Raw genomic sequence first — 18591 nt, 5'->3', positions numbered from 1 at the left:
ATACATGTGATGTTTTGCTACATTGGTCCATTTGTATCAGTTACAATTTTGTGCATTATGTGAATTTGTAAATATTTTTTTTCGTGTTATGTACTTGTACTTTGCTCAAGATTGATAGATTTTTGAATAAATGTTCATTTTAAGCATGGCCCTGTCCTGGGCTCTTCCAAGTGAACATGTTGCTCGTTGTCTACTTTGAAAGGCAAGGAAGCCAATCCTTGCCAAAACTTAAGTTTATGGGAATTGCATGTGGCATGCAATTCTCATAAACCACGGCCGTACCCAGGAATTTTTTTCGGGGGGTGTTTCTGTGTAGAACGGCTAACTTTGGCAAACCGGTGGTCGCTGTGAAGGCGTGCAAGTATTCTAGTATCACCCGAAAAGTTAGAGCATAAAAAAATTTCGGGGGGTGTCAGAACCCCCTCAACCCCCCATTAGTTGCGGCCCTGTTGCATGCACTCACCACTTAAATGCCTAAAAGGCGTTCTCGCCCTGTTATAACAATATTTTCAAGAAACAGCCTTAGTGTACAGAACCAGCTTGTCTAACACCAGTGGCGTAGCCACTGGTGTTAGCCACTTTTCCCGGGGTGGGGGGTGGGGGGGGAGGGGTGTTCAAGCGCCCTTAATGAATGTCCGTGCCAGGGGGGGTGGGGGCACCTCCTTGATTTATGTGGGTACCGGGCAGGCAGATGTGGTCGAGCGTCATTTTGTGCTACGTATCCCATGCAGAAAAAAAATTCGGGGGGGGGGGGGGGCACGGGCCCGGTGGGCTACACCACTGATCCGTGCGTGTATATATACTCACGCAAAATTGAAAGTTACGGCAGGCTTCAAACCACCCTGGTTCCGCCGTTGTCTAACACACGGAAAAGGAGGTGACCGTATGTTTTTTACCTCGCATGATGTCGACGTGAAAGTGTATTTAGTGGAAGATGAACTGTACGACATACGCGTTGCCATTAATCTTGCAAATTTCTGGCAGATAGCTCGATTATAGAGCGTGCGAAGTCCGCTGTTTCGCAGCGGAGGCAACCGGTCGAGTGTCTTTTGCATCTCCATCGCATCTCCGTGCCGACAGCAGCGCCGCCGCAGCATCCTGAAGGTCCGCTCTCTCCACGGCGCGCCGTTTCGCACACCTCCCCATCTAGCCACCATAGTTCCGATGACGGCCGCTTCCCAAGTGACTGCCGATAATCCGGCAGGCAAGGGAAATCTAGGACGCTATGCCTCTGTCTGTCTGTCTGTCTGTCTGTCTGTCTGTCTGTCTGTCTGTCTGTCTGTCTGTCTGGGTCTGTCTGTCTGTCTGTCTGTCTGTCTGTCTGTCTGTCTCTCTCTCTCTCTCTCTGTCTGTCTGTCTGGGTCTGTCTGTCTGTCCGTCCGTCCGTCTGCCTGCCTGTCTGTCTGGCCGTCTGTCTGTCTGTCCGTCCGTCCGTCTGTCTGTCTGTCTGTCCGTCCGTCCGTCCGTCCACACTAGCGCCACCTGCTGAGTGATTCATAGAACCAGGCGGTCACGTACCACGACAGAAAGACAATCGTGTATAGACCCACGGCTTTAGGAGCTTCGCCCCTAAAAAGAAAAATCCTGGCCGCTTCGTGGCTGTCGGCCTTGACTGCTCAGAGCCACCGCGAGAGTACAGGGAAAGCGTAAACGTCGCCGCGGTGTTCAGTGATGCGGCCTTCTCGCGAATAGAAAAGCGAGGTGACCCTCGCGAGCCTTTTTCTTTTCCTCGTGACAAATCAAGCTCGCGGGAGTGCGACTGGAACAATACCGAGGAAAGAACGGAGCTTTTGCTGGCGAAGAACATTTCGAACACGTGCTGCGTGCAATAAGAGTTTTATGTAAAAAAACATACTTAATTAGACGTTTTGTTTTTATCTCTCTGCAATCGTGTTCACATTGGGCGGCTCGCGCAGTATACGGTACATGCGTATTTTTTTCGCGACAAACGATAGCGTAACAGAATCGACGACTGGGCTAGTCGGCTTATAAGTACGTCGTTTAAAGGGACTATAAAGAGAAAGACGATTTTTTTCGCGTATTGGCAAAGTACAATTTGACAATCTCAAAAACGCCACTCTCACCGCGACCTGACGCTTGGGCAAACGAGAAAACGCGCGAAAAGAAAGTGTTTGGGTGGCGACGCCACCTCAGGACTCCCGCACGTCACAGATTTTGTGACGTCATATATTTTGAATGCGGCCTATTGGGTCACTACGTATACTATAGCTTCGGATCCGCAAAAATGAAGTACATTGTCATTTTGTTTATGCCATAGTTCTAGCATACGAGGTTACAGCAAATTTCATCGAGACTACGTCGCGAAAATACCCAAAATACTGTTTTGAAACTTCTGATGATACGTGGCGCGAAATTTAAAAGTGTAGCTCGGCTAAATGTGAACTTATGATAGTGCAGCCTATGAATTGGTGTTCTCAGAGCAGTTTGTCAATCTAAGCCAAGTCATTGTGTCCCAATTTCGTGTCCATTTAATGGAATGAAGTGCACTTTGCCGAACAAAGACGCCCCGCCGCGGTGGTCTAGTGATAAGGTACCACACGGCTGCTGACCCGCAGGTCGCGGGATCGACTCCAGGCTACGGCGGCTGGATTTTCGATGGAGGCGGAAAGGCTGTACAGGCCCGTGTGCTCAGATTTGGGTGCACGTTAAAGAATCCCATGGTGGTCGAAATTTCCGGAGCCTTTGACTACGGCGTCTCTCATAATTATATGATGGTTTTTGGACGTTAAACACCGCATATCACCTGAATTACAAAAGACGCCCTGTTGTCCATGTGCGCTTAGCTCAGTCATCACCTTATAAGCACCGATCCACCTTAACTCACCACAGTTAAATTTTTAGAACATATGTTGTGAAGCAACTGTCTCTATAGCTGTCGGCGTCCCGTATCATTAGAGAGTTTTAGTACTGCGGAATGGTGCTACGTACGCATCACGCAAGCGCCTTGCGTTACGTGGCGTCGTTTGCCACTAATCGGCTTTTAGTACGCCGTAGTACCCGCGTACGTAACGAGCGTGAAGCGTGTTGCGCCATCTGGTAGATCAAAATCGAAGCACGTGTTGTTGACAGCCAATGTGAGCCAATCCAAGTGTTATAGCCAGATTATGGCCATATTTTGAGCCACAGAGCCGGTCGGTGCTTGCCTTCGATGCCGCCATCTTGCAAAACGAAGTCTCGCGCTCTCGCGAACTTGTTCGAGAGCGGCGCGATCACCTCATACGTACGCACGCACGCATCTCATGCGTGCGTACGTAGCGGCTGCGTACGTAACGCGATACGTGCGCGTTGCGGTCTGCGCATACGCACTACGCAGAACGTGGCGTCCTTACTTACGCAACGCTGCCACGTACGCAGCGTACGCAGTACTAAAACTCCCTATTATCTGTCGCGTTTACTGTGCAGTGTCTGGCGCCCGTTTGGCCCGTTGTGCACGTCGTCGTAAGCTCTGCGGGAGCTTAGCGTCGTTCTTTACGTTAGACGCGCTTTGCTGAGCTCCACTGCCGCAACGGTGACGGGGCGGGGTGTGTGATTCTTAAATGAAAAGTGAGCCCCGTAACTGTCTCTCAAGGGCAGGACACTTCAACAGTAAATAGCTCACCTAGCATGGGGGTAAGGAGGCATTAAAAATATATGATTAAAAGGTATAGAGAGAGCGATCGCAGGGACAGCCGCATACGGAGGTAAGCAGAAGATGGGAATGATGGACACGGTCGCAGGAGTCCGAGGACGGGGCACCACTCGGCGAGAGTTCTTGTCGGCGTCGGGAGATGGCGTAGGGGAAGCCCAGTCGGCCGCAGAGCTGCGCTGTCGTCGGAGATCCCGGGGGCGCAACCGTCGGCACGAAATCCAGAGAGCGAGTCCAACGTCGACGATGGGGTTCGTGCGCTTAATAAGCCGACGTGGTTTAGTGGGGGGCTGCAGGGACGTTTGCGAGCTCGACGCGTGTAAACGTATACATTTTCCGCTCTATATCATCCGTGTATAGCCTCATTCGCGCATGTTAAGAGGGGCTTTGTAGCAGACGCGCCTGGTGTTGCAACCTGCCGAGATCGTCCGACGAGCGTTTTGTCCTCTGCGCTAAATGTGTGGAGACCCCATCGCAAAATCGGAGGAATCGTGGCGCCGAGAAATGCAAAAGGCTTTTCGTTTTATTTTTGAACTTAATTAGCTTAAAAGTGCCCCATCAATTGCGAAAATTGACCTTATAGGCGTTGGCGGCGTCAATGCAATGTGATTCAGTGTTTCAAGTGATAAAATAATCTTGTGTTGTAATCGTGACGTCTCTATGGCATCACAATTCTGGCAGTGGCCCACCGCAAGCCCGTGCCCCCTTCCTCGATTTCCTTCCTCAAGAAAGAGAGAGATGCTCAGAGACAGCGAGCGACGACAGAAGAGAGATAGGAAACATGAAACATGGCCATAAGAGTCCGAGGACGGGGCACCACTTGGCGATAGCTCTTGTCGGTGTTAGGAGATGGCGTAGGGGGAGCCCAGTCGGCCAGAGCGGCGCTGTCGTCGGAGATCGCGGGGGCACAACCGGTCGGCAGGGAATCCAGCGAGCGAGTGGCAGTCCAGTTGACGCACCCTAAACAATCCGTACTACTGAGCACGTCGATGGCAGGGGGAAAAAATAAAAAATCGCACTGAAATGAGGCTCTGCGGAGCCCCGCTCTTGACGACCAAACCTGGGCGACCCAGCACGCCCATGAGGCGGCGTCGAGGCAAGCCCATGACGTCCCCGCATGGAATGCTATAGGCCCGGCCACCTAAACCTGCTGGTTTCTTAAAATAAAGTTTATTCTTCTGGAAATCTCTTGCACCACCACCGCCACGTAGAACTGGCATTATTAATTTAAGGTGGTTCTGACTCTACTCGCGTTTGCGGCCTATATAATTTAGGCACACCGGTCGTTTTGTTGTCGAGTCGACTTTTTTTTTTTTGTCGTTCTTACCTGGCAGTGGTTTGAAGAGTGTTTCACGACGACGCGACGCGCTACGGCTGACTGCACGTTGCGCGCGGATGCGCTTCAGACAGCTCTTCTTCCCTCTCCTCCTCCCTCCCTCTCGCTCTTCTAAAATAAATGCAAAACAAATAAAACGAAACATCCGCTTTGAGCACTTCCTGCACTGACGGCGAGAGTGCCTGCCTCTCGGCAACAAAATGTGACCTTGCGCGGTCGTGGCCGCGTGTATACGGTTCGTGGCAGCCGCTGGACTTGAAGCGTAACAATAACTGAAACAAATGCGGCCGAGAGACAATGAAGCCAGTGGAAAATTGTAGGAAAAGTTATGAAAGGTGCTGTCCGCCCGTTTGTCTATAGTCTCTATGACGGATGATTTCCAAGCGGACGAAAAAAGTTCGTACTGGTCGGCGGGGGGGGGGGGGGGAAGTAATTTTGGGGGGGGGGAAGTAATTTTGAAATGAAAATATAAGTGCTCCCCGCAACTGTCTCTCAGTGGGAGGACACCTCAGCAGTAGTGCACGGGGGAGGGGAAAATCGGAATGAAAGACCTAGTGGTAAGAGGAGAAAGAGTTAAAAAAAAGAAAGAAAAATTAGATGCGCCGCATCGCACTGGTCTGGTATTTTTTCTGGTCAAAGACCCTCCTATTCTTGGCATATTCATCTATCTTGTATCTTGCGATACAAATAGGTGAATGCCGTTTTTTTTTTCCTTATCTCTTTTAATGCGTTCGCTTTTCTAAGCCGACTCGACGGAAATACTGTATCCAAGTGTGGCCTCGGTGGTCACATTTTCGATTGATCGCATTGCTAGAGGCACGCGTGTGCTGTGCGTTGTCACGCACGTTAAAGAACACTGGCCGGCCGAATTCACCCGTTCACCTCCTTTACGACGTCTCCGAAAAACCCGAGCCGGTCTAAGACAATTAAGCGCTGTAAGCCAACCATCCTTACGATGAATTGCCGAACAAAAGAAATAAATGTGTACAATGAGATAGATTTCATTGCCGCTGCTGGGCCCACACTCGGAAGCCAGGCTCATAAACTAAGCTCCACAGCAACGCTTGCAGAGTGTGAATGCTCTATCTGAACCATTGGGATGTGTTGTAGGACTAACCAAATGTAAAAGGTGAACACTATCTGTAAACGCTTTGTTAAAATATTTCAAAATATATAGCATCATCACCATCGTGATGGTGGTATAAAGCCCCCTGGCACTGACTATCTATATACCTATAGGTTTTCAAGTTGACGTTTGTCATTGACAACGACCTCGGCTTATCGCATGATGCGGTGTAAGTTGTCACGCCAACATTTTCCGTGCGCATACACAACGATGGCGCTTATATCAAGGAAGAAGCAATTCAAAAGGCGCACTTTCCTTTTACACTGCGTCTTGAAAGATTTTCACCTGGAAATAGTTCTCTCTGTACAGCTGCTTCCGAGATTGCGTATCTTCGGTGTCATCGAACCGAATGGCTTTCGATAAATTTCTGAGGCTGATTAAGGATGTTTTTCTTTTTTTTTGTCGTTCTCTGACTTGCGATGCTACCGCTGATAGGAGGAAGCGACTGGCGCGCCGAATTTTACTGGCCGTAGTTGTTTGACTCTAAGTCGCGAAATTAGTAATATGGACGCTGCTGTTAATCGCATGAACCGAGCGTAAAATTAGGTCGCGCCTGTTAGCAGCGGTGGCTTTAGATTTCACTGACGCTCACAGGGGCGGCCACGCACATATGCAGTTATGTGGTAGTATTATGGAATAAGAATGCGATCTGCCATGTTTGTAAGCGACTGCCATGTTTGCGTGTGTTTTTTTGTCTTTAAATGGACACTGAAGGCATCTATTAAGCCGACGTTGATTGTTGAAATGGTGGTCTAGAACCCTCGTAGTGTCACTTTTGTGCCAAGGAAGAGCCTATTTTGAACTAAAGTCACGTTTTAGTGGTCCACATCGGATTAGCGCTCTTCAAATTACCCGCCTTTTGAAGCGGACCGACCGGACCGGCTCACGTCACTGTTGCCGTGCACAGCGTTGCCCGGCTTTACTGCGCTTGTAGCGGCAGACCGAAAGCAGCGGGAGCCACAGCAGCAACAACGGCAATTGGTCAATTTCCCGCCATTGGCTTCGAGATTGCAGACACTTTTTTTTTCAACAGCGTCCCGCTAGATAGCACCACCTGTCCCGTGTAACCACGCGAAAATTGAATTTTTTAACCGCTCGCGCCATTCCCCATAGTAAGGTCCCGGTGGTTCTTTTTTCCATGAATGAAACAGAAATGAATAAGCAGCATTTTATTGCTTATCTTGATGCACGGAAGGTTGTTTATTTAGTGCACATAGATCGATTACTAGTGAATAAATGTAGGTGGTCCGTCTCATGTCATCGGGATCATTTTGAAAAGGCCCTACTGCGGCGCTTGCGTTCTTGCGCATTTACCTTAATTTCTCGGTAAGTATAGGGTACTGTTGTTGATAATGTTGTCGTTGTAAATGTTGTCGCACGTTGAGCTTTCACTCTAACGTAAATTGTTATTTGACTTTAGTGTTCATTTAATTTAGCGTGTGATCCTGGGGGTTCAAATCTCCGCGAATGTACACGCACGCATACAAACGCGCGTACAAACATACAAAGTATGGTTGAAACCCCCACCTCCCGAAAAAAAAAATTCTCGCTACGCCCCTGTGTGGTCAACGTCGCCTATACTCCACGGATTTTGTTTTCAAAATTGCGGCCACGTTCCTCAGTCTGTGTTTCGACAGACGACGAGGCCAACAGAAGACATTTAACGAGGGTGCGCCGGGAAGATTGATTCCTCGCGCTGTCAACGCGTCTCACGTTCACTTAATTTGCCGCGAGGCCTTACGTCGAGCTCGCGTGGAAAACACCATCGGCCCGCGCGATCCCTTTTTTTTTTTTTTTTTTTTTTTTTTTGAATCGGCATCGGCGATCTCAATTTCGTCGTCTTTCTCGTTCGATGTCGTCCTCCGGCGACCTGTGGCGCCTTGTCGCTACTACCGTCTCGCCGTTTCTGTAGCAGCCTTCGATTCTGTCCTGATAATTCCACCCCGGGCCTCACCCTGACTCCAAGTTGTTTGTTGATCGCCGGGCCAACAGGTATCGCTTTTGTTGTCCGCACGTTCGCCTGCCTGCTCGCGAATGCAGTTTGGTGAGGCCACACGTGTTCTCACTCGGCGATTTGAGGGCGTGACTCGGCCTCTTGATGCCCTTGACAGCAACCTGCTACACTACCGAAGCCTGCCGACGGCGTTTCTGGCGCTCCGTTCCCGTCTTGTCCGTTTGACTTTCATTAACCAAGGATAAGGCGCGGGTAAATTGGCAGGCGCTGTCTTTGGAAGCGGGACTGGGTCGACACTCGCGGTATCGAAGGACAGGCGCCGTTTGCGGTCAAGTGTCGCACATCGAAGAATGAGAAGTTCTTGCCGACAGCTAGTTGGCTGATTACTTGAGTCGGTACCCGTCCTTTAAGCGCCATATTTGTTTTTCCTCAAAAAATTTTATCGTGCCGCGTAGGGGGCAAGGCGCTCACCAAGGGTGGCTAACGCTGCTGCTTCCGCAGCCTGCATGTTAGTATAGTGTTAGCCCTGTTGATGGCGCCGCCGATAAACCAGCGTTGCTTGATGAAATGCGCGTTACCGGTGTGGTTGCGATAAGGCCCGCTGTAATGGACAGTGCTGATAAGTGACGTTCCAAGCAGTGCAGTGACGAGAACTGCTGCCCGCGTTTCGAGTTCCATAGTCTCGAAGTTGACGCGTATGTTGATCTGTTGTTCCCTGCCCTCCTGGATCATTATCACTCGGACATATTGCACGCAGAATGCTTTTTTTTAAATTCCATTTCACTATATTGACCTGAGTGAGAGACATGACTGGAAGGTTTTATTACATTACTCGCATTTTTGATTATTAAAAGAAATAAACAGGAAAGTGTTTGTGTTTAGAGGTGTCACATTCGGTGTAACCCAGTTTAGTAAGCTGGTTAAGCTAAATAAAAAGTGCCACCTTCCAGACCATTCGCTACTGAAGTCTGTTGATATAATCATGTCGGCATTTCCAACCGTAGCAAGAGCAGTGGCGGATCCAGAGGGCGGCCAGAGGGGGGGGGGGGGGGGGCAATGCCTCTTTCCCCAATGCCTGTGTTAGCAGCGCCCCTCCCCTTTTCTTCTGCACTACTTGTCATCCACCTCCTATGACCACCACTGTGATCAGACATTAACATTACTTATGCGATAATGGAGTTCTTGTGCTACTAGAAACAAAAAAGTCAGGACGTCACCCTTCTCTCTAGTGTTACTTAATGCGTTCATCCGACCCCCCTCCTTCTCCCTTAAAATAAGTGGCTGGATCTGCTCCTGAGCAAAAGCTATATGACTTTTTATGAAACTCCTCAGCATTTCCATGCCACTAGCAAACATCGTTGTTACAAACATGTTACAAACTATTATTGTGCATCTCGAGGTCAGAAAGTACAGTCTGAATCACACGTGCTTGTCTAGAGCACCGCTTCAGCCACCTTTCTTTGCTAAAAGAGACAGAAATCGATGCTGCGATCATATCAGGCACAATCGTACAACATGCTAGGAACTTGGGTCCTAATTCAACTGCAAATCCAAACTTGTAGCTAGCATGAGTCAGTGGCTCTGGACAGTGCCAGCGTCCACTGCCTCACACTTCAGGCTGTACTAATTTTAGCATTCGAAATAGCAGCCGTAACGTGGTTACCACACAGGACTCAAAAGCTGTTGTTCTTTTTCTTTTTGATGCAGGCATGGACCGTTTACGACGGAGCCTGCGAGACAGCCTTCGGCGCGGTGCACGTCGGGAGCACGTGCCTGAATGCAGCAAGCCACACCAGTGGCAGGCGGACGAGGCGGCTGTCCGGGCTGGAACTTGCACCTTCCCGGTCAAATACCTCGGCTGTGTCGAAGTCTTTGAGTCTCGTGGCATGCAGGTACTACATCTTTCAATTTCTCAAAGTCATGCTTATTATCGCCCTGTTGTTGAATTAAGCTAGATTTGAGGCTTGCATTCAAGAATGATGATGAGTTAAGGTTCCTTCTCAAATCAATACCCGTGCCACACGGGCATAGAAAATGACATTCCTAGGCGAAGGCCTTCAGTTCCAGAATGACATTTTTTTTCGGCGGCACTGCTACACGTCCAAAGTGAATTACATTTGACTTGGTGATGACGATCGCAGCACCTTCCAAGTGAGCATTGGGTGAATAGCAATAAAAAATAAACAAGCGTTTACAAGCCTCCTACACATCAGATAATCATTAAATGTAGAAATAAGCATATTACGCTGCCCTAGTTTTAGTTTCTTGCTTTGTTTTACGACGTTGCAGCCGACCGTAGCAACCTAAGCCAACACTAGTCAGATCCACAGTGTAAATAGAAAATGGCGCCTGTCGCATCGCACCTGTCGCATCTCTCAGAAGATGTTCACAGAGTTCATTTTTTCACGGCAGCACTTGTGTGTTTCAGTGCAAAGCATCGTGCTCAAGAGCGAATACTTCTGGAGCAGAGAGGAGTTATTATGCGCCAGCTTCAAGACATTGAACTTCAATTAATTTCAAACCATTTCAACCTGATCTTCGTATAACGTTCAAAGCACTTTTTAAGAGTTTAGTGCAAATAAAAGACGGGAAAATTTAATTTTAGCTGAATATGATTTGTTTTATTTACTTTAAGGTAAATCGCTCTTCGCGAGCTGTGTCGTCGAGAGTAGGCATTTCTCAGTCAACTGAGTTCTGGTGAAGGCATTTGGTGGCGAATGGCATTCAGACGAATGCCATTTCGTTCGCCCGTGTGGCACCGCGCGAGTGGTAATAAATCTGAAGGAATTCGGGGGTAAATGCCATTTTCTCTGCCCGTGTGGCACGAGTATAAGGCTCATTGTAAGTCAAGTTTCATTCTCATTCGCAACCATTTTGACGGGCTACCATTTTCGCCTGGTAGCCAAAAAGAAACTCAAAACAGCTGACGTTGAACTCTTGAGATCGCATTGCCGCTGCCCCCTAAAATAAGTCGACGTCTTGTTCCTGCACATTCCTGCACAAATCAACATCCTGTTCCTGGTTTAGAGGCTTGTTGCTGCAGACGCATGACTGGAAAAAAAAATAATAAAACGAGCAGAAATAGGCTGAGCTAGAACAGTTGCTTCGTAGCCATTTGAACGCAACCATTCGCAACATTTTGTGCAAACAAAGAAAGTACATGTATCTTTCATTATTATGAAAGAGAACACAAGTACGCATGCTTCATAGCCTTGAAACCCACATGTGGTGCTGTGCCACAAGATGTGAAGCGAAGAGGGTGCCAGTGGTACCAGTCGTTTCTTAAGAGGCACCCCTTCTTACCAAATGTGAGCTTTTAATTTGCCCTCAATTTGCCTTCGAAGCTGTGATAGAAACAGTCGTCATTGAAAGCAGCCATTATTTGCTTAGATGTGTCAATACAAGATAGATGTGAAAATTAAAGCATAAGAAAGACAAACACATTCGCAATGGGAGTGTCGACAGTACAAGGAACAGCACCACTCTGACAATTATTTACATATGTTGACACTGTGCCACACCACATCTGGTGCATGGCTATGTGCCATCCACTTGTGTGACCCCTTTAGCGAAAGTGACGGCTGTACAGAACAACTGTACAAGTGTTGCTATTCAACAGAAAGTGCTTCTATCTCATTCAATGCAATTAAAAGGAGTTTTCTCGACAGAGTGCTGTTTCCCGTCTGTATTTATTGCTCTGTTCTATTGGGCGAACAGGGGCCCTCGAAAGCACTTCTCCAAGGAGAAGCCAACTTCTCCTTGGAGTGTTGAAGCCAGGGGGCTCCCAGTTCGAATTTGTCGTTGTAGATACTGACGTGTTCAAAGTCAAAAGTCCCCTCTCCCTCCCCCCCCCCCCCTTCCCCCTAGAGGTACACAGGGCTTTGCCTGGACCAGGGCATCAGTTCAAATTAACCTTACGTTGAAATCAATCACCAAATACGACCTAACGAGCTTTTATTGTGTACTGAAAAGTACTGCACACACTTAAACAACAAACATATCTAACAGCACAACCAATTCTCAAGGAATGGAATCGTCGAAGAGTCCAGTTGTAATAATGGTTTGCTATTGCGCACTTCACCCAACTTGGTGCATGGGCTATATTTTAGTATATGTTCTCTGTATTTGTACACAGACAAATTCAATTAGTACTAGTGCTGCCCACCCATGTCGTGGTTGTGTTCTTCTGTGTGCATCCTATTAATGGTAAATATGCCTTCAGACACTCTAGTCTATCTCATCAACTACATCAAATGTGCCGCATGACGAAGACCCCTCCCTCGTTTCCATTTATTTGCAGGTTTGTGAAGAGGCCCTGAAAGTTTTGCGCAACAGCCGGCGGCGCATGGTGCGGGGTACACTGCACGTGACGGGCGACGGCCTCCGGGTGGTGGACGAGACGGGCACCCGGGGCCTGCTGGTCGACCAGACCATCGAGAAGGTGTCGTTCTGCGCGCCCGACCGCAATCACGACCGCGGCTTCTCATACATCTGCCGCGATGGCACCACACGACGATGGATGTGCCACGGATTCCTGGCCCTCAAGGACTCGGTCAGTACACCTCCACCTCTGTACAAAGGGGGGGGGGGGGGGGTTGCTTGTTGGGAAAGTTGATAAATGGTTACACTTTAAGAAAGCCACTAAAATGTGTAAAGGGGGAAAAAAAGGAAACCAGAGGAGGCAAGAACCATAATGGTGACACAAGCTTGGCATGCGATGCCCGATATGTCAAGAAATACTGTGTGTGTGATGCCCATGTTGGGCAAAGCATTGTCGGTGCAGCTGTGCCTGGTGACGAAAAGCAGCAACGTTCTTTCACTGCACAACGCAGGGGGAGCGGTTGAGCCACGCTGTGGGCTGTGCCTTTGCGGTGTGCCTGGAGCGCAAGCAGAAGCGTGACAAGGAGAGTGTCCTTATGAGCATCGACCCGAAGACGTCGAGCTTCACTCGCACGGGCTCCTTCCGGCAAGGCTCCCTCACCGACCCTGTCCTGCCCCACGACCCCCAGGAGGGAAAACCTTCAGGTACTGGCATTTCACACTCTTTCATCAGTGCCGTACACCAACCACCTTTTGGAAGTGCTAGAGTAGGGGGGCTACATTCCTGGGGTCGTGCTGCAAAGTTGGTGAGAAATGTTCTGTCACATCTGAGTTGCAAAAGTGGTTGGTCACAAACAGTCGTACGCAGTAACTTTCAGTATAAAAACGAAAAAAAAGAAGATACTGTTCCAGCTTTCTGCTCGATATTGCCCTCGCGCAGCTGTAACCGTGCACTGGACGACCGATCGTGCGCTGGACGATCGATCAGGGAGGGTCATCCATAAACCGAAGGAAGCCATTTACTGCATGGCAGTTATTAGAACATACAGGTCTTGAGTTTTTATCCTACAAAAATGTAAAACCTCTGAAGTGCTAGGCCAGATTATTTTTCAGTGTTTGGAACTCGTACGTAGCAAAGTACGAAAGAGCAGAACAGTGGGGGGAGCGTCCTCACAAAGAGGCCACAACCAAAACACGACTTCCCTCGGCTTCTTCCTTTGCTTTGGCCTATAGCATATGACCATCACGATGAAGAACATGCAAACATTTGAAGAGCTGCTGAAAATGAAAGCGATGAGCCACTTCTGTGGCATGCTGTCCTTGTAGGGCTTTTTGTTATAGCTTGACACAGTGATGTTGCCGTTCATCCTAGATACACTAATTTTATGGCCAGCACTAGGATTGCTTGCGATTTCAGATACCACTTGCGCGTCATTGTAGACTGGCTCTTCTGAAGTATTACATTGGCACCCAAAGCACACTCGATCCTTTATTTTCTTGGAAATTATAGTTCATAGAACAAAAAGCAGTTTCAGACTACAGCTCGAGGTTGCGTCAGTGCCCATACAAATGGCAGAAGTATCATGCTATATGTGTTAAAAACATTAAGTGTAATGACTGGCCTGTGCAGCTAGTGTAATGACTGGCCTGTGCAGCTGTTTCCTGATCGATGTTGCTCTCTTCTCATCCCTTAAGGTGACACCTGTAAGGTTTCCTTCTTTGTACTCAATCTAAATGGAACTCTTTTTCTAATCCTCCAGGTTTCTGCCTCATAGGTAAGATGCAGTGGTTAAATACATTCCTCTTTAAGCGTACCGGTAGACTGCAATTTGTGATCTGCAATCGCCTGCTGACTGCGCATCACCACATTCTTATTCTAGTTACTTCACTCTCGTTCGTATCTGCGGTCACTACTTCCTTAAGGGGGCACACTGGTCTTAGAAACTTTTTTTTGTGCTTTCCAACCAATTTTAATGAAACTCCATGGGCTTGTTCAGTTTTTTAGCTGATTTCAAATACCCAATTAGTTTTGATGTAAGCTAATTAGTTCCCGAGATAATTAAAAATCTTTCGTGATTGTTCTTGAGAACAATAGAAAAAAAACTAGTCAACAAAAAATTACCAGCATGGCATGAATAGATACTAGAAGTTGTGGAGAATGAAATGACGGAAGCGGTTTTTTTGTCTGGCAATCACACATGCAAGTTTACATCAATTCTAATTTCTTGGTTTAAAGTATGCCTGCTAACCAGTTATAAACAATGCTAATTAAACAATTATTTAAACGTGAAATGCAAAATCTGTTTCCCTTACTTCAACCTGACTGCGCCGCCGACGGCGCGAAGCAGACGACACACGCCGCTTGCGACCAATCGCATTGCGCTGTTTAGTCACGTGCGCTCGCCGGCAAATAGGAACGCATATTTTTGCTTTTTTTTTTTTTTTTTGGCGCGTGTTTTCTACTCTACCAATGAGCGGACAGGAGCCAGAGTGGCGGGAAATTGAAGACCGAAGACCGCGCTTTCAAATGAGACCTAGATCACTGCGATACTGCCCGTGGCGCAGCTGCGGGGAATTATTGAAAAATTGCCATTTTGGCGTCAGAATCTCGCCAAATCGGGCCCGTACAGCTTTTATAAGTAGCTGTTACTGTTCAAGTACCAACTTTTAGGAGGAAAAACTGAGCAAACTAATAGAAAAATACCTGTAGATTTCAAAAATGACATCTAAAAAAATGCGTTTTTTGGCAATTTTTCGGCCCCAAAGACCCGTGTGCCCCCTTAAGTAGATAAATGTTAGGGATATCTCAGTCTAAATTAAAAAAAAAATGGGTGTGAGCAGGGCATGTAGTGAAAAGGCAAGATAAGGGTAGGTCATTAAAAGTAACACACTCGATTCCAAGAGAAGGCAAGCACGTGAAGAGGAGGGAGAAAGTAAAACGGAGAGATGAAATTAAGAAACTAGTGGCGATAACGTGGCCGTACCAGGCTCGAAAATGGGTTAAAGGTACACTAAAAGCACACGAAAATTGTCAAAGTGAAAGCTCAGTGTATAGCAACATCTAAAATGGCAATTATCAACAGCAGTGCCTTCCTTACCAAGAAATTAAGCTAACTGTATCACACGACGTGCGCCATGAGTGGAGCATTTGCAAAATGATCCCGAGACGGGGTGAGAGTGTCCGGATACAATTAATCACTAGTAATCGACCTAGGTGCAATAAAAACATTAACTTTCCATGCATCAATAGACGTAATAAAACGCTGGTTGTCAGTTTCTGTTTGATTGATAGAAAGAAGAACTGCTTGGCGTTACTATGGAGAATGGCGCGAGTAGTTCAAAAGTACAGTGCCATCTAGCGGGGCCCAGTTGAACCAAGAAACCAGAACTATGGCCTCGGAGATCACAGAAAATTGTTCATTGGCCGTTGTTGCTACTGTGGCTCCTACTACTTTCGCTCTTCTGTTACTGGTGTCAGCGGCCGCATAGTAAAGGCGGGCAATGATGGGCACAGAAACAGTGTGACGTCTAACCCCCATATTCACAAACGCTTCTCGACTCGACTTTCACCCTTCACTTGACCGAGCTGCGCACTGCGCTGCTGCTTGACTGAAAATGACGCTGTGCTACTCAAGAATAGCAGCAAATTATCACTGATATGCAGTGACTTTTCCTGCCTAGAGATGACACTCCCATCGGCTTTCTCAAGCGTTGAGTAAAGGAGCGCTCTAGAATTCGGGGCTAAGAGTCTGTTTTTAGGCGCAGGCGATTTGAAGTGCGCTAACACGATGTGCACCATTAAAATGTGATTTTATTTCAATATAAGCATTTCCTTCGTACAAAACTAGCATTACGAGGTTTCTGGATTGCTATTTCAACCATCAACCTCGACTTAATATTTATTTACCTTTAGTGTCCCTTTAATTGGCGAAACGTGGGAGAGGCCTCTGCCCTGCATTGGCAGAAGTCAGGTTGACGATGATGATGCACAATGGCTTGAAGATAAACGTGCCATGTCACTACAAATGTGGCTACTAGAGGTAATTTCAGCTGTCTTTGAGCCAATATTATGCTGATGCAACACAAACTAAAGATGGTGGAAGCAAAGATATGTTCATTACTTCGCCCTAAATTGTTGCATTTAAATCTGCGAGGGCTGCACATACACATGACATGCAATGGAAGAAGTCACTTATATAGTACTGTTGAAACAAGATGGATCATCCATGATGCAGAAACACCACCAGTGAAGGCAGTGGTGAACCCGTACGCGATCGAGCGGCCGCACGCGACAGTGACGCTGCTGCAGAGGCAGGGTTCCTTCCGGGGCCTGGGCAGCCTGAGCCAGGCGTCGCCCTTCAAGAGACAGCTGTCCCTGCGGCTCAACGAGCTGCCCTCGACGCTTGAGCGACAGCGCGCCATGTCCCTCGACGCCGCCACCACCGACCTCTTCCAGACACCCACTGCACGACACAACGGATTCACCAACGGTGAGCTTTCTCTTTGTTGTCAACATTTTGTGCTTCTTTTTGTTGTTGATGTGTTTGCTGCTGTTGTTGTCAGTGCCGTCAACCTTCTGCGCTTTATTGGATGTAGATCAGCCTGCCAAAATAGATTCGTCATGAAAGGGTGAAAGAATCCAGGAGCCTTACTGGAACAGCGGGGGCAAGCGATGCTTCACATCTGCATGCCTGATGTACTTCACTCAAACCACGATTCGTCGAACTTAGATATAACAAAATATCGGTTATAATGAAGTAAATGAAAAATAGTTTTGCGATAGATATGGTATTAGAAATATACCTTTATAATGAAATCTTGGGTATAATGAACCTATTTTTGTTTATTATGCAACTTATTATGGTAAGGTCTGAGCGTATTTCTCTTTCTTTCTTTTTATACGCTGCATTACTAATTGCTGCTTCCTAACTGCTTCCTTGCTTCATGCCGTGCATCACATCTTCATTCACATCCGCACTGTAACACTTCACTTGCTACAGGCAACAATGACAATGATGCATTCATATCCGGGCAGCAATGAAATTCGGCAACAAGAGACGACAAGTAACCTTGATGTAAGATCAGATTGCAGTGTCGGGAACTGCTGATCAGCCTACGAGCCCACAGTAGAAAGAGCATCAGTTATTGCAAAACAGCTGGTACAGATACGCGTGTGATAAATGCATCTTCAAGGGCCGCATTTCTGGGTGTAGCAGACACCAGGCTTCCTTAGTTAAGAACGGCGCGAAAGACACAGGACACAAAAGAAGAGAACACAAGAACAAGCACTGGACCAGGCTTTCTGTTTGGTGCCATAACCAAAGCGTGTGTTATAAAAGCTTCCCTTGAAAAGCATTGCTGATGTGTCATGTGATTATTATATTACCAGCAGTAGTAGTTGTTAAGGGCTCCATTTTCTATTTTCCTTTTTTTTTCGAGGGGTGGGGGAGGGATAGTAATGCTTGAAATGCAAGAAAGGGGCAGGAATAAATAAATACGGTTCCTAATTTCTAAAATTTCATAGTGTTGATGGACAGCAGCCATTTATGCACGTAGTACACAGAGATCGCTGAATTTAATCATTTTTCTCCGCCAAGAGCCATGTTTTTCTTTCTCACGTAGGCAAGGATCTTGGCAAAAACAGAGCACAAGAAAATTGAAACGTGGTTCTATCCTTTGAGGGTGTATATTGATTTTCGTAGCTGGCAGCGTTGAGGCAATGGCTCAATTCAACATTTTGCCATTGTCATTTTTCAATGGCCCTGCATGCCTTTAAGATGTGAAGCAGCCTATGGCAGAGTTAAATCAGGGGTGTCGCATGACCACCCATCTGCGCATGCGCAACAGGCGGCCCAAGCACTGCCAAAACGCGCTAGCACGTTTTGGACAGCATAAGTGGTTGTGTAAGGAGCTGTGGCCTTTCCCCCCATTTGCTCTCTCAACAATGTCGTGATGGTGTCAAGGGAAACGAGATCCTGCAGACGCGCGATGAACTCGCGTGGTGTGCTCCAACAAGAGTTTGGGACGAGTAACAGCAACAGAAAGCACTGTGAGTTCATGGGTGTGCTCCCCTTGACAGGACGCATTAATATCGGTCAAGGGGCTGGTGATGAACGGGACTTCAAGTAGACCCACGCACAGCCTCACACACTACTAATGGTTCCCCTTAGTTGTACATGGTGTCATTTTTCGCTCTGTTTTTCGTGAGA

The 18591-nt window shown here is 47.5% G+C and overlaps 1 protein-coding gene across 4 annotated transcripts in view; it reads left to right on the top strand.

Annotated features, from left to right (window-relative positions):
• Nucleotides 1-18591, top strand: part of LOC119166728 (protein numb) — a 132533-nt gene that overhangs the window by 102976 nt on the left and 10966 nt on the right. For 3 of the 4 annotated variants that reach the window (XM_075867357.1, XM_037418055.2, XM_037418054.2), the window contains exons 2-5: nucleotides 9770-9954; nucleotides 12363-12614; nucleotides 12895-13087; nucleotides 16618-16872. In XM_075867357.1, coding sequence (XP_075723472.1) covers nucleotides 9772-9954; nucleotides 12363-12614; nucleotides 12895-13087; nucleotides 16618-16872 — 883 coding nt within the window. In that variant the 5' untranslated portion in view covers nucleotides 9770-9771. Of the gene's footprint in view, nucleotides 1-8049; nucleotides 8101-9769; nucleotides 9955-12362; nucleotides 12615-12894; nucleotides 13088-16617; nucleotides 16873-18591 lie in introns of those variants that run through there. The other variant, XM_075867358.1, reaches the window with a different exon arrangement.

Source organism: Rhipicephalus microplus, chromosome 6 (assembly GCF_043290135.1).
Source record: "Rhipicephalus microplus isolate Deutch F79 chromosome 6, USDA_Rmic, whole genome shotgun sequence".
NCBI classification, from domain to species: Eukaryota; Metazoa; Arthropoda; class Arachnida; order Ixodida; family Ixodidae; genus Rhipicephalus; species Rhipicephalus microplus.
The sequence above is the reverse complement of the archived record's forward strand: the minus strand, read 5'-3'. Positions and strand labels throughout refer to the sequence as shown.